This window comes from Homalodisca vitripennis, unplaced genomic scaffold, assembly GCF_021130785.1.
Source record: "Homalodisca vitripennis isolate AUS2020 unplaced genomic scaffold, UT_GWSS_2.1 ScUCBcl_2;HRSCAF=254, whole genome shotgun sequence".
NCBI lineage: Eukaryota > Metazoa > Arthropoda > Insecta > Hemiptera > Cicadellidae > Homalodisca > Homalodisca vitripennis.
The window spans coordinates 486,966-503,101 of record NW_025776200.1 but is presented as its reverse complement, the minus strand read 5'-3'; the positions used below and the strand labels follow the sequence as shown (position 1 = coordinate 503,101).

The following is a 16,136-nucleotide window of genomic DNA, read 5'->3' as shown; positions in this document are numbered from 1 at the left end:
GCACGTCTTAGTAGAGTGCCCGAATCTCTGACAACGGAAACACCGCTGCGGATTTTTAAAGTATGGCCGTACAGTCAGGGACAAGTACCCAGCCTTAATAGTTTTTGGAGGTTGGGGAAAAGCAAAGGTCAGAATTAGACCAGGAGTAGGAACCTTTTTCCCATTCTCCGTCCGAAGCATCCTGACCACATCGGTTACCATTTCACACTGCAGCTCGTCCTTGATTTCTTCCTCACTACACTCCATCAGGTCACGGCAGAAGACGATCCCCTTGGAGGTGTTCAGTGAGGAGTGCGGTTGAACGACGACTTCCACCTGATCGAAAAAACTCGTCATCTGAAGGAATTTTTTGGCTTGGATGTGGTTCGCTGCCTCCACCAAGATAGTTCCATTCCTCAATTTGCTCACAGCTTTAGGTTGACCGCCTGAGGAAACAAACGCTTTGTTAATAAGGAAAGGACTAACCTTCGTTAGAGTTTTGCCCTCATCCTTATGACTAACGATTAGATATAGTGGAGTTGGAACGTTCATATTTTCAGCTCTTACTTTTTCTTCCACTTTCCTTTGTTTGATATACGATTCATTTTCAGAATCTGACAACTGTCGCTTTTTCTCTGGATCGTTGTCTCTTACTCCGAATTCTTGCCCTAAGGGTGGGGTGGTTTGAGTTTCCATAGATAAGATCACCAGCGCATCGTGTTTAGTAGTGCGGGCCGATTCACCGGGAGCGGGCATGCCCTCGGGTGTCCCACAGACCGTAGCTTGGGGGACAACCCTACCTCAGTTCCCCGAGGCCCGGTTTCCATCGATTACCAAGTCGGGAATACGCGCACAACTTGGACTCGCACGTGGCAACAGGGGCTCCGACACCCCTGCCTACTGAACACTTCCTGACCAAGGACCGAAGTGGCTGGCTTCTGAACCAGTACATGACTTACGCCTCGGCAGAGACAAGCTCACATCAGCTCTCACCGACACCAGATAGGGCATCTAGTACCGGCTTAAGCACTCCCAGCGAGCCATGTACTGGAACGGTCAGAGGACGGGTACTTAAAAGACCCTGGAGGGGGATTTGGTAGGAATTAGGGAATGGTTAGGTGGGAAGAGGCAGTTTAACGTCATACCCAGGACGGAGTTATGTTTGATATGTTTAAGGAAAAGTATCCTGAAGTAAATATAAAATACCATTTTTATAGGAAATTATTTCAGCAACAATTCAGTCGTTCATTTGGCAGACCATAAGTTGACAACTGTAGCAAGTGTGAACAACTGGAAGTAAAAATAAAAAGCAAGAACTTGAATGATACTGCAAAAAGGATAGCCGTTGCTGAAAAAAATCGTTCATAAAAGGCGATCTAAAAAATATTTCTTTAAAGTTAAGGAAATTGAAGACTATGTCCACAAGAGATGATGTGGCTTGTAATAGTACCGTATAGATCAGCGGTTCCCAAAAGGTGGTCCGCTGCGAGGTGGTATAAAATAAAAAAAAAAACTTTCTATTAAAAGTTATTCTATAATTTTGATTTTTTTAAAGTGTTAAAATATAACACTAAACAGATATTTTAGGTATGCGAGTAAATACGATCAGCGTAGTTTGTAAGTCCATAATGTGAACTGTGACAAGCTTATAGAGACATCATTACTGGGCGAGTGACGGAGCGATAGTACGAGAGTGAGCGGCGAATGACGCTGATATACATTTCCCCACTCCAGCGAAACCGCTCCTAACCGGTTTGTCAGCCATGGCATTGACCCTGCTCCCCACTACGCGCCGTCGCCGACACTCGCAGTCGCTCACGTGATCTCTCAGAATAGATTCAGTTGTACTGTGTTGTACGTTCAGTGGTACTCAGTGTTGTTGTCTGTTGATAATTGCATTTATGTAACAACAGTTTATTTAATAATAGTTGGTCGGTTTAGTTTAGTGTTTAGTAGCCAAAAGTAACAATGGATCGTTGGTTAATTAGTGCCAAGTTAAAAAGGCCAATATCTGACGTGGAAAAGGAAGAGCATCCTTCGTGTAGTACTGCTATGGTCGATGAAGTGCCCAGCTGTGAACAGCCCTGTACTAGCTTAAGAAGCGTGATAAAAAAATTAGGTACCAGTAAAAAAATAAGAAAATAAAATAATGAATATTTGGAATTAGGTTTTACATATATTGGTACTGAAGATAATCCAAAGCCACAGTGCGTTATTTGTTTAGAAGTTTTGTCAAATGAAGGCATGAAACCTGCTAAATTGCGACGTCACCTTGAAACAAAACATCCTGAATCTAAAACTAAGTCAGTAGAGTTTTTCAACCTAAAGCTAAACGAGTTAAAAAAATCTAAAAATATAATTAAAAAAGGTATTGTAGGTCTAAATGTCAATGAAAATGCAACATTAGCTTCTTACCAGGTTGCTGAGCTTAGGCAACTTCTGGCAAGGCACACACAATAGCAGAAGAACTCATTATCCCTGCTGCTGTAAAAATGTGCAGAATTGTGCTTGGAGATCAAGCAGCTAAAATGATCAGCTCAATTCCATTATCGAACAATACAGTTCAAAGGCGAAGAACAGATATGTCTGAAAATATCCAATACAATTTATTTATGAAAATATCTAATAGCGACATGTTTGCCTTGCAAATAGATGAAAGCACGGATATATCCAAGAAAGCTACTATGCTAGTTTTTGTCAGATTTATTTTCGAACATCAATGTTATGAAGATTTTTTGTTCTCTTGTGAACTTATTCATACAAAAGGTGAAGATGTTTTTAATGCTATTGATAAGTTTTTTTCCCAACACAATATTAAGTGGGATAAATGTGTTTCTATTACAAGTGATGGTGCTGGAGCTATGTCTGGCTACAAAACAGGATTATTGGGCATATTACAAAAAGTCGCACCACATGTCCAATGGACTCATTGTTGCATCCACAGGGAAGCACTGGCAGGGAAAAATATGCCAGTAACACTTAAGACTACCTGTGATGAAGTTGTTAAGATAATTAATTTCATTAAATCACGCCCCCTACAATCCAGGCTGTTTGAAGCGTTATGCAGAGACATGCAGAGTGAGCATATTCAGCTCTTGTTACACACCGAGATTAGGTGGCTCTCTCGGGGAAAGGTACTTGAGCGGTTTTTTGAACTCAGAGATGAGGTTCGTTCTCCTGGAAACACAATTTTCTAATCAACTGAACGATTTTAATTGGCTATGTAAGGTTGCTTACCTATCAGATATTTTTGGCCACTTAAATGAATTAAATTTAAGTTTGCAAGGATTTTATGTGGATATATTCAGAGTGGAGGACAAGATTGCAGCAATGAAACAAAAATTTGAACTTTGGTCCAGAAGAGTTGAAAAAAATCATTTACAAACTTCCGATTACTACAAATGTTTTTAGAATCTAACCAGGAGCAGTTATCAGAAAATGTCAGAGAAGAAATATCGGCCCACCTTAAGACTTTAGCAACATCATTGAAAGAGTATTTTCCAGAACCAGATTCTAAGAACAGTTGGATAAGAGATCCCTTTACTACTATGGACATTGAAGAACTAAATTTAAAAAAGCCAGAGTTTCAGGAAGCTCATACATAAGTTGGACTGGAAAAGAAGTACCAGAAATAACTCCAGGAGAAGATTGCAAGTAAGTATTTTTCACTTTTATTATGTTCGTTCAAGTACTAAGCTTACATATTTGTACATATTTTATGTGCATATCTCTTAAATGTCATATAATAGTAGATTATAAAAGATAGAAGTAAAAACATTTATTATTTACTACTGTCCTATTATGGACTACGTCAGTTTTTCTACCTTAGCTGTCATAGTGCTATAGCAATAATTTCTATCATTGTGTTTGTGATAGCCTACTTTTTTAGCTCTTATCCTGTAAACACAATTTAATATATAATACACACACACACACACACACACACACACATACATGAACGCACCATACGCATACCTATTACTGTTGGAGTAACACTAATAAACTAAAACTTTCTTTAAAAAATCCTTTTCACAATACACTTTGGTATAGACTAAGTTTCTATCCTTATATGAAACCAATAAATTTGATGTGTTAAAGTGAAGAAAAATATTTTAAACACACTCACACAAACAATTGCAACATGGCCTAATTGATGCAATATAATCTATAACATTGAAGAAACTCTTTAAAAACTTTAAATAAATAGATATATTCCCAGAAATAATTTGTTGTTTTTTTCAGGTGTCGGCGGAAGTGCTTCACAAAAGTGGCAGATGAAGAACGGAAACGGATATTTGAGACCTTTAGAAGTTTGGGGTCTAAAAATGAGCAAGACAACTATCTACAATCTTTGATTGCAGCAACTGAAGTTAAACAGAAACGGCGGAGGAAATCAAGTGAAATATCACGTAAGCCAGATAGAGGAAATACATTCATTTACGAAGTATCAACACCATCTGGGAAGCAGCAGGTATGCAAACTTGCATTCTCTAATATACATGGAATAAGTAGTGACCGCATCAGGAGATTGACAAAACTACTAACAGAGGGTAAAAATCCTCAGGATATGAGAGGCAAAAGTGTCCCGGGCAATGCAAAACCAACTAATTTTGTCAATAGAGTTAAAGAACATATCGCTTCCTTTCCTGTGAAAATAACACACTATGGTACAACTGATTATAGCTACTTGAATGAAAAAACAATGTTCTTGAGATGTATAAACTGTTTAAACAGGCGAATCCAGATATTGATATTGGGTACAAATTTTATCTTAAAATATTTAAAGAAAATTTTACTCTGCATTTTGGTCGTCCACAGGTCGACACTTGCTGTACTTGTGAGGCTCTTGAGATAAAAATTAAAAGTAAATTCTTGAATGATATAGCTAAAAGAGTCCATGTAGCTGAAAAAATAGTCCATAAGCGCAGGGCTAAAAAGTTTTACTATAAAATCAACGAAGTTCAGGAACAGGCTGCTACTAATGAAAATATTGGTGGCATATGTATTGATTATATGCAAAATTTACAGCTACCAACTATCCCAGTCCAAGAAACATTTTATCTCAGACAACTCACTGTTAGTGTTTTCTGTGTCCATAATCTTAAAGACAACAGTGTAGTATTTTTTATGTATCATGAGGGAATTGGTGGTAAAGGCCCAAATGAAGTCTGTTCATTTCTGTTGAGCTACATTCAAAATCATTTAATAGAAGGGATTGAACACTTACATATTTTTTCTGACGGATGTGGAGGCCAAAATAAAAACCACTCAGTTCTCAGATTGGCAAATGCCTTGGCCTCCACAGGAAAGTTTAAGACAGTAGAGCAGTATTTTCCTATTAGAGGGCATTCTTTTCTGCCCTGCGATAGGGACTTTTCAGTTATTAAAAGAAAAGTGAGAAGGTGCGACAGAGTGTACACTGTTAAGGAATATGCTGAAATGTTCCTAAGTGCCTCATTAAAAAATGAGTTCTATGTGGTCCTACCTGAGTCAGAAGACATTTTAAATTTCAAGGATTGGTGGCCTGCATTTTTTAAAAAGAATGTAATTTCTCAGGAAACACGAGGCAAAGATGTGCCCAAAGAAAAAAAGGTTTCTTTTAAAATCTCAAATTTCATGCAGTTTTCCCATTCACATGAAAATCCTGGTATAGTAAACGCAAAAGACTTCATTGATGGTGTAACTGAACACACTTTTGATATAAAAAACACAAACCGTAATAGGTTGAACCTGCCTACACAAAAAGCTTATCAAGAGGATTGTGTACCAATAAACAAGAAAAAAATGGATGACCTTGAAAAATTAAAGCCTTATTTACCTGACGATGAACAAATAAAGACGGTTCTACGACAAAATATTCTCATGGAAAACTGTCAATAAAGGAGATGTTGAGATAGATTGAGAAAATATTGCTTAAAACTCCAGAACTTTGTTTTATATATTAACATGAAACATAATTATATGTTAGATTTACTACTGTAAAATTATAATAAACATTTTTAGCTGTTTAACTGACTTTATTTTCCTCCATATCAAAATCAAGTGTCTCTATTTTCCTTTAAAACCCTATAAGTCATTGTTTTTGCTCCATTTTCTTTTAAAAGCCCATAAGTCAAAAAATTATTTTTAATATTTCTATGAACTTAAATACTTATAACAGGTAAAATTTGTAAATTCACAATTCTAATAGTGAATTCTATAATTAGATTGTGGTTTTTTATTATTTGGTGCAAAATTACCAATCTGAGAGTGATTTTTTACATTTACCAAAAGTAGGTTTTTTTGACTTAAAGGGTTTCTCAAATGACCAATTCAAATGGTTTCTCATTTTTTTAGCCATTTTTGTTGACTGAGGACCACCATAAGGCTCAAAATTTCGTAGTTCACCAATTTCTTGCCGCCAATTGCCAGGAATTACAACTCCGGTATCCAAATTTTCACTATCAACTGAACCATGGGCACAATATGTCGCAGGGGACGTGTCTGTCAGCCAGTTATGAAGGCAACATGAAGCGCTAACTAATTTGTTTACCGTAGTAGTATGCACTGACAAGGGTCGCTCAAAAACCCGAAAACGGCTGACCAGTATTCCAAATGCGTTTTCAGAAATTCTTCTTGCCCTACTCAACCGGTAATTGTAAACTTGTTCCATAACAGTAAGGCGTCTTCTGTATACAGTGTAAGGTTTCATCAAATACATTTTCAACGGAAAAGCGTCATCCCCGACAAGAAATAGGCCATCAGGTAATAAATTGTTTTCTAATGCTTCGTACAGTCCACAATTTTGAAATACACCTCCATCAGAGTTCGATCCTTTAAAACCCACATTAATATACACAAAGCGGTACCGGTGGTCAACTACAGCCATAAGTACAATGCTATTGCTTCCCTTGTAGTTAAAGTATTCACTACCAGAATTGGAAGGAGCTTTAATTATAATGTGTTTCCCGTCTATAGCCCCACAACAGTTGGGGAAGTTCCAACTTTTCTCGAAACCCTCAGCAATATGTTGCCATTCTTCTTTATTGGAACCTGTAACAAAAACAAGAAATTAATGAGACTATAATTATTATATCGTTTTATTCTTTTTCAGGAATCTGTTATACAGAAGACCCAAAACATAGAGGAAAAAGAGCTTGAGCCAATTATCGAAGACCCTGATTCCAATTTGGAGTCAACAACTCAAACACAGGCACAGCCCATCCGGGATATATTTTCCGTAAAGAAATCGGCATCAGAAAAGGCCAAAGAAAAGATTAAGAAGAGAAAGATTGAACATTTAGCTGATTCAGTACAGAATCTCCGTCATGTCACCGAATCTGTATATGAAAACGAAAACAATACAAATGAACATGACGCATTTGGCAACTTTGTTGCAGCTAGCCTAAAAGTATTACCAACGGCAAAAGCATTGTTAGCTCAAAGTGAAATCCACAGTATTTTAATGAAACACAGATTAACACGTTCAATGCGGTTGCGGTAGATCTACTGCACGGCTGCCTCGCGCCAGGCGCGCATGACGTAGATCTACTGCACAGCGCCATTGTTTAGAAACCCAGTCAGTGTGCTCTCAGCACTCGTCGTGTATGGTTGTCCGTTTTGCCGCTCGTGGGGGATATACTTTTCCCGCGTTTTTGTGGTCGCCGTTCTCAGTTAGCGTTTTGTGGTTAGTTTTTAGACTACTTCAAATTTTACCGTTTTTGTTGTGTGTTTAGTGTTATTCTTATAATACAATAGACATGGATTTGCCTCCTGGAACTAGTGGAATCCAGAATAGACGTCAGTTTGTGGCTAATAGTGATTCTGATTATGAAGACGACCCTGGTGTCCCTGGTTATGCTCCGGACCTCGACGATGAACAATACGAGACTGATGAGTCAGAGGTCGAAGACCCAGACTATTATTATCTATTATCTCTCAAGAGAACACATGGACGCCCACTTCAACTAATAGCTACTCAGTCAACGATAGTCGCCCTTCAACAGCCTCTGATTTGGTGTTTATCGACCAAGGAGGTATCCCTCAGGAAGTAATTTTGGAATTTGACCAAACTGATTCCATTGAAAATGGATGTAATATTAACAACACCACTTCTGATGTAATTAAACGAGCAATGGAAATGACCGAAAACTGAAAATGTACCGTCTACCAGTTCAATTAATTGTCAAACCGTCAATTAATTATCAATAAAAGTGTATTTTGGAAAACAAGATTTTTATTTAACCTAATTGGTACATGTTTAATTTTCATTAAGTTGCCTAGTTTATTGGATTACAATACCTGAGGACGTAACTAGAGTTAACAGAATTTTTTTTTTCTTATATTTATCACTATTTTAGTTATTTTTGAAATAAACTACATCTATAACCTTATATTGCTATTGACCTTTATTGAATCATTGAGTACTTCGGAGATCGCTTCACAAACCTCTGGCACAAATTTAGAAATTGCTGGTATTGAAATTCTAAAGAAATGAGATAGGCTCCTATAGTTGTTACCCGTTGCTAGAAAGTTTAATGTAACCTCGAGTTTTAACCTAGAAGGTATCGCTTCACGCATCATTGTGTCTTCCCGTTTAATTTTGTCACTAACCATGTCCAATAGTTCGTTAAATTTTATTGGCGTCATCCTCAAACATTTCTTGTATTCTTTCTCATCCACCGTTGAGCCGGGGCTCAGTTTGGACAATTTATTTTTGTTTATTATTTTTCCCACCTCGGCCAATCTTGTCAGTCGGTGGGGGAGTCACTCCGTCAGAGTATTGATTTTCTGCCTGGTTGGACTGTTTGGTTGAGGTCAGCTGGTTGACCTTGACTAGTTTACCGACCAGCTGTTCACCGGCACCGGCACCGGCACCGGCTACTGTTCGGAGCGGTCAGACACGTTCGGAGAAGCTACTGCGTTGCTGTCTGTTCACTGCTCGTCCCGTTCCACATGGCTGGCTAATTCACCGACTTTCCGCAGGTAATTGTCTTTTTCACTCTCTTTACTTAATTAGTTGGCGGTTTTTCTCTCCCACCCAGACATATATTATCGTAGATTAGTTATAAGTAGTTTATAAATATTATTTTGTAACTGGTGTTCCTCGTGTACGTGTTCGTGTCGCAAAGTGTTCTTTCCTGTCTATCGTACGTTCTAAATTTGTTAATTTATTTACTATGCTAGTTAAGTTTTTATTTTTGCGCCGTGCTTTCTAATCGATCCGTTCGGCGAACGGAAATTATTTATTTAGTAATCACCTTGTTTTTATTTAGTGTAAGCGAGACGGTACAGACTTTGCAAATTTTTGTTACCTCGTGTTTGGTGTTGCGTGCAAAATTGGGTGGCAACATTCATGATTTCAATTTTATTATTTAATTATTGCCTTTATAGTAGCGTGAACTGATTGGAATTTAATTATTGTTATTTGGGAAATAATGTATTGTTATTATTTGTAAATTATATAATTATTATTAGGCCTACCTTACAATTAATATTTAATAGCAAAATGTAAATTATTATAATATTATTTTGTTATTTCCTTGTTTTTCCTTATGTCCTTGAGTTATTTTTAGGAAATAGTCTTTGATACTTAAAAGGTACTGTTAGTTACAGATCGTTATTTTTAATTGTTAAATTTAAATATTTTATATATACTTTGTGGCAAACATAATTAAGTTGTTATTATTTCTCAGGTTACAATAACATTTTTCTAAATATCTACTGGTTATGTTGGGATTCTATAGGGTCCCCGTGAGTGCCGTCAACGGAATGGTGCGGCGAGTCTGCCCAATGGTAACATACTGAAACCAAAATGGAATGCCCGCGCCCTGCCAGCGCTACTGTACCGGCATCCAACCGGAGCTCCTGTATTCATCTTGAACAAGGTTGGATCAAAAATGTTTTTTTTTTCTTCTTCTTATACCACTTGAGAGGATTGGCTTGTATGGAGCGCTGCCAGATGTTAGATCTGGAGGAGGGCCAGTATGTTAGCCAGTGTTTATTTAGTTTAGTTACATGAACTGAAGGGGAGGATTTCATCTTTAATTCGGATTCGTGGAGGCAACTAAGCCCCCGCCTCCTTCGAAAATTGGCTTTAATTTTTTTTTTTTTAATTTTCGGCTACAAACTTGAAACCAAATTACTTTTTAAAATTAGTGGGCCTAGAAATTCTACAACCTTTTCCCTCCCCTCAGTTCATAAAAAAAATTACCTGTTAAAATTTTTAGATTTACTACTGCCGTACCCGAAATTGTTATTTATATATCAAATCTCTATATTATATTATTTATTTATTATGTTATTATTTCTATTTATTATGTTATTGTCTATATTGGAATTTTATCTTTTGTTATTTAGTTTTTAAGTTACGCGGTGCACCGTGGTGCTGAAGTAATTGTACTTTTGTGTAAAGATGTTTGCCACCTAATAATTATATCTTGTACTCGAAATCTTGTCTCTCTTCCCACTAGTGGCATATGATTGTTTTTTTTATGATTTGCTCCGAGTTTGGGAGGGGCGCGCTTCCGAGGCCTCCTGTCTTTTTCGCCTGCTCGGAACACCATGGCTAGCTCTGTTAACAAGAGAGAGGATGCTCCGTATGTATTCCTTCTTTTAAGCCATTCCCTGACCCATTCTGTTCGTTGTCTATTTGCCTCATCATCTATAGCCTCAGCAACTTCTCTTAGAAGCACATTTAAAAACCTAGGAATTACTGATCTAATTAATTTCCTTTTTTTTACAACAAAACTCATTTTGAGGAATTTAAAAGAGGCACACACTTCACTATCATCAACACTCTACTGTGTGTGAACAGCGACTTCTGTAAATCGGTAGAGTGAACAAGATAGTGGCTCTACTAGATACTCTACTATTACCCACAACTCTACCCGTGTAAATACAGCTTTAAGCCTGGTTTACATTAGTCGAGTAGAAAGGCGAGTTAGTACTCGACCGTAAACTCGGCCAGTGTGAACAACTGGACGAGTCGAGTGACGGGCGAGTCGAGTGTCAGACCCAGTTGGCAGGCGAGTCGAGTAGTTTCGGCGGGGAGAAACAGTTATTAGACTCGCCCGACCCCCACCACCGACGATTTTCTACCAACAACTCTCCTGTTTACTCACCCAATGTAGACAGTCAGCAGATCGAGTTCTATGTCGTGTTGCATTGTTCGTGTCAATTCACGCACACGTGTTTGAGTAGTGTTATTTGTGTAGTTTAATACTTCAAGCAAATATGAAGTGGACGGAAGAGGAAACATTAAAGTTTGTTGAGTTGTACCGTGATGCAGAATGTTTATGGAATTTAGCTAGCCCTACGTAAAACAAACAAATGAGACAAGCAGCAATTGACAACCTTGTCAAAGATTTGGGAAAGGAAGGGTTCGGTATAGGGGAGAGCGGGGTAATATCGCACACCGGGGCAATATCGCACAACCTGCTTTTCGGCACTGCAGTTGATTTAGACTGCGTTGGTCAGTGCTGCAGCCTGTCGGCCAAGTCTACAAGCTTCCCCAGTGTGGAAATTTCCAGTCAACACTGAAACGTCAAGCGCTGTTTTTATTATTGTGTTTAGCGTGGTTTTCTTGTTAAATTGAGACTGCACTACTTAAGAGGTAAGTGTAAAAGCTTTACAATTAGAATAGTTTTTATTATTTAAATTAAATTTACGTATGTTAAGGTATTTTTCAATAGTGAAAGGAGATAGATTTGTGAAGGTTCTTATAGGTTATGTTCGAAAACATTCATGATGTCAGTGAGGGGCAATATCGCACAAAGTGTGCGGTATTGCTCCACATGGGTTCTTATGGGAAGTTTTAAAACCTACTTTTAAGCCTATTAGTGCATAGTAACAGGCCTGGTTTTTTACAGATGGTGAGAAAACGTGCCAGAACAACGGACAGAGCTAAATGGGACAAGGAATCGATGGACGCAGCCATAAAAGATATAACATTGAATGGGAAGAAACTAAGAGAATCAGCTAGAGCATATGGTGTTCCTGTTTCGACCCTTAAAGATCGCATCAGAAGTGGAAATCCGGAAAAACTGTGCCTTGGAAGGAAACCTACATTTACTTCAGCTCAGGAAAAAGAAATTGGTGACCAGGTACTCTTATTGGCTAAATGTTTTTATGGTATTTCAGCACTTGAACTTAGACATTAGTTTTTGAATACGCAGAAGCTAACAACATAAAAAATGACTTCAATCAATCCTCAAGAATGGCAGGACAAGATTGGCTTATTCACTTTCTGAAACGAAATCCTACTATTAGTGTAAGAAAACCCCAAGCCACTAATCTTAACAGAATAACTGGATTCAACTACACTGAAGTTAAACAGTTTTATTCAAATATGTCATCCGTAATGGAAACGCACATGTTTGATGTGTCAAGAATTTATAATTATGACGAGACTGGCATATCTACAGTCCAAAAACCGGGCAAAATTTTGGGCCCTAAGGGAGTAAAACAATTGGGATTTGCGACCAGTTGGGAGCGAGGGAAGAACATAACAGTAGGCTGTGCAATGAGTGCCAGTGATATGTATGTTCCACCCATGTTCATTTACCCTCGTCAAAGGATGAGTCCTGTTTTAGGAAATGGAGGACCAGCAAACTCAATATATCATTGTAGCAAAACCGGATGGATAACCGAGGAGTTGTTCATAACTTGGCTGGAACATTTTATTTAATTTACAAAGCCAACTAAGGACAACCCAATCTTATTGATCATGGATAACCATACTACACACACAACACTAAATGCTTACAATGTGTGCAAGGAGAATCACATTATCGTTGTTACACTTCCTCCACACTCCTCTCATCGCCTCCAACCCTTGGATGTGACGTTTTATAGCAGCTTGAAGACATCGTTAAATACTGAATGTGACTTCATGAGAACTCATCCAAACCGCAAGATAACGCCATATGATGTTGCTGGTATTTTTAACAAGGCCTACAGCAGAGTAGCAAATATAGAAAAAGCAATATCTGGGTTCTCACAAACGGGTATTTACCCTTTAGACACAGAAAAATTCACAGAGGACGATTTTGTAACTTTCTTAGAAGAAGAAGTAGTGTTACCAGTGGTTGAAGACAAAGAAAGACACAATGATATCAGAACCTGCAATATTGACAATACGCCAACTGTTATGTCTGTTGACGAAAAACAAAACAGCGTTCTACAAGGCAGCTGTGATTTATCAGCATTGAGAGAGCCCACTCCATCTACGTCTGGGATTATATCATTCAAAGACATATCGCCCCTTCCAAAAATATAAAGCTAAATTCAAGAAGACAACACTCTATAATTTTCACACTAACGCCAAACAAAACCACTTTGGAAGAAGCGGCTGCCAGAAAGGAGCTTAGGATTAAAATAAAAGAGGAAAAACAAATGAAGAAGACTGTAAAAAAATCTAAAAAAACTTTACAGAAAATAGCGAATCCAAAAGGCAAAAGCAATTTTAGGAAAACTAACTCAAAGATAAGACCAGATATCAAACAAGAGAAAAAACGATGCCGGAAAAACTTATCTTTTGATACGTCATCAGATGATGATGGTGACGGTTTCACTTGTAATGATGATGAAATGGATGACTTGGAACCAATGGTAATGGATGTTTCTGCATCAACAAGAAATGTAACCGATTCAGAAGGCGTCTGTTGTCTTTGTGGGGAATTCGGGAAAAACAATGAACTTTGGTATCGGTGCATTATTTGCAGTGGATGGGTGCACTCTGAGTGTAGTGGAGCAGAGACCGTACAATGTAAACTTTGCTTATTTTTTTTAATTGTAAAGTGTTTAAATTATTTCAATTTCTTGGCTTGGTTACATGTGTGATAGTATAGTTGATAAATTAGTAATGTATTTCAATTACTATGTCCATTTCAAACATGGAAACATGTGATTTTTCTTAAGTGTGCGGTATTACCCCGCTCTCCCCTACAAGAAGCCAAGCAGAAAATAAAAAACATGAGGTCTACGTATAATCAAGAACTGACGAAAATTAAAAAATCAACCAAGTCTGGAGCAGGATCAGCTGATATTTATGTACCGGTACCTGCTGTCAAATGGTTTGCTATTTTGGACCCAGTTATGAAAATAGGAGGAGGACAAACTGAAGCAACAAGTAATTTGATAAGTACACAATTTATTAAGAGAATTACATTTACATATAAAGACATGAAATGCTATTTCACTGCCAAAAAAATATAATTAATCACAGATTTTACACATTTTTCATGCTTCCGGAGTTGAATGTAATAATAGTCTTTCTGATTTTATTTGTTTAAACATACTTGTTTTGCCAAGGCACAGCACCTTCATTGTTGAAGTAAGTTTTCAAACCATCGCGAATCTTTTTTGCAAGTTTGGTTGTTCTTCTTCCTCCAAACCTTTATAAGTTTCTGAGTTCTCCAATGTTTCCCTCCATCGACCAGGTACTAAATTACCTGTGTCTAAGGTTTTCTCATCTACAGATCCTGGTGCAAAGTAAGTTGTAGAAGAGGTTTTTCGTAGCCAGTTATGTAGAGAGCATGCAGCTTTAACAAGTTTAGGTACTGTTGAGATGTGACATACTACCTTTCTCTGGAAAACTCTAAATCGACTTACCAAGATACCAAAGGCGTTTTCAACAATCCGCCTTGCTCGACTTAAACGATAGTTAAAAATCATTTCCTCGAGAGTCAGTCGTCGTTTACATGATGTGTACGGTTTCATGAGGTACGGCTTCAGCGGGAAAGCATCATCTCCGACAAGGAATAAACCATCAGGAAGAAGTCCATTCTCCAACGGTAACCATATTGAACCGTTAAGGAAGACACCTGCATCATTTTCAGAACCTTTATGTCCTTCTTCGACATAAGTAAATAAATAGTTGTAGTCTACTACTGCCATAAGAATGACACTGTGAGTCCCTTTGTAGTTGTAGTATAGACTACCACTTTTTGGAGGAGCTTGAATCAATATATGTTTCCCGTCTATGGCTCCACAGCACTTAGGGAAATTTCAATCACGAGTGAAGCCTTCTGAAACAGCTTTCCACTCTTCATGGCCGTTTGGAAGCTGAAAATAAAAACTGTTATTAACATTAGTCACAGCTATTTCAAGAGTTTTTTTTAATTTTCAGGAATCAAATACTATGGATGATGAAGTCGAAAGCCAGGGCATCTTCGAAGATGAGTTATCAAACACGAGTGGAGTACCAGCATGTGAGCAGGAAACTCCTCGACGGGTTTCTACGCCAACTGTACACACGCATACTGGTGCCAAGCTTACGGGAAGGAAGCGTAGAATTGAAGAGTTGTCACATGCTGTTAAAGATCTTCGGACCGTAAGTGAAATAATGACTAGACCTACCACTGATCCAGAGGAAGATGAAATAGACGTGTTTGGTAAATACGTGTCAAAAACATTGAAAAAACTATCAGCTTGTGATGCAATATGCGCCCAACGAGATATTCAAGATCCTTTGACAAAATACAGGTTAGGTAACCGCCCTCTGAGTGTACAAACAGATATAACCTACACCTCAGATAATATGTCTAATTCTCCACAAACTTCCACTGTATTGTTTAATGAACCCTCGGGATTACTCTGTTTCGCTAATATCGTTGCAGACTCAGTAAACTTGCAGTAATGAAATTGTATTGTTCTTTTAAATACATTCCATGTTAAAATGTGACTCACTTATTCGTATAACTTTCTTTAGTCCATGTTTAATTACGAATAATGTAAAACTATTACTTATTTTGTATATTTTGACTACCTAAATAAATTGTTTCATAAATATAAGCTAACTATTTGTTGTACGCTTTCCAAAATAAGTAGAATAAGATAATTAATTATAAATGTTTCAATCAGAAATTCGGATATTATAAGTGACCAATGACAAACTTCACCTAATAATTTGGTAGATAAAATTTATAAAAAAAATCCCCCTTAAGCATGGACCAATTTTGCTTGTCTTGCTTATGTTTACCTAAAAATGTGTATGTTTCATAAATGTTTCGATATACCTTCATGAACTCTTTTAGGCTCTCAGATATAGCATCGCAAACTTCTGGGATGAACTTTGACATAGCTACCCGAGACACTCGAAACATATGCTGCAGAGATCTGTACGTGTTTCCAGTAGCAAGATAAGCTAACGTAATCTCTAACTTCAATTTAGCAGG

At 37.6% G+C, this 16,136-nt stretch overlaps 1 protein-coding gene across 1 annotated transcript; it reads right to left on the bottom strand.

Annotated features, from left to right (window-relative positions):
• Window positions 1–7,815: 7,815 nt before the first annotated feature.
• Window positions 7,816–12,658, bottom strand: LOC124370312. Its single transcript, XM_046828600.1, has 2 exons — window positions 10,440–12,658; window positions 7,816–8,721 (listed from the first exon to the last, which is right to left on the bottom strand). Exons 1-2 carry the CDS (start codon window positions 10,710–10,712, stop codon window positions 8,341–8,343), a joined length of 654 nt encoding a protein of 217 aa, XP_046684556.1. The 5' UTR covers window positions 10,713–12,658; the 3' UTR covers window positions 7,816–8,340.
• Window positions 12,659–16,136: the final 3,478 nt, after the last annotated feature.

Coding starts and splice junctions, on each gene's coding strand:
- LOC124370312 (XM_046828600.1), bottom strand. CDS start 10,712: ATGAGTTTTGTTGTAAAAAAAAGGAAATTAATTAGATCAGTAATTCCT. Junction 8,722..10,439: donor CAAATCATAAAAAAAACAAT/CATATGCCACTA, acceptor ACGGAGTGACTC/CCCCACCGACTGACAAGATT.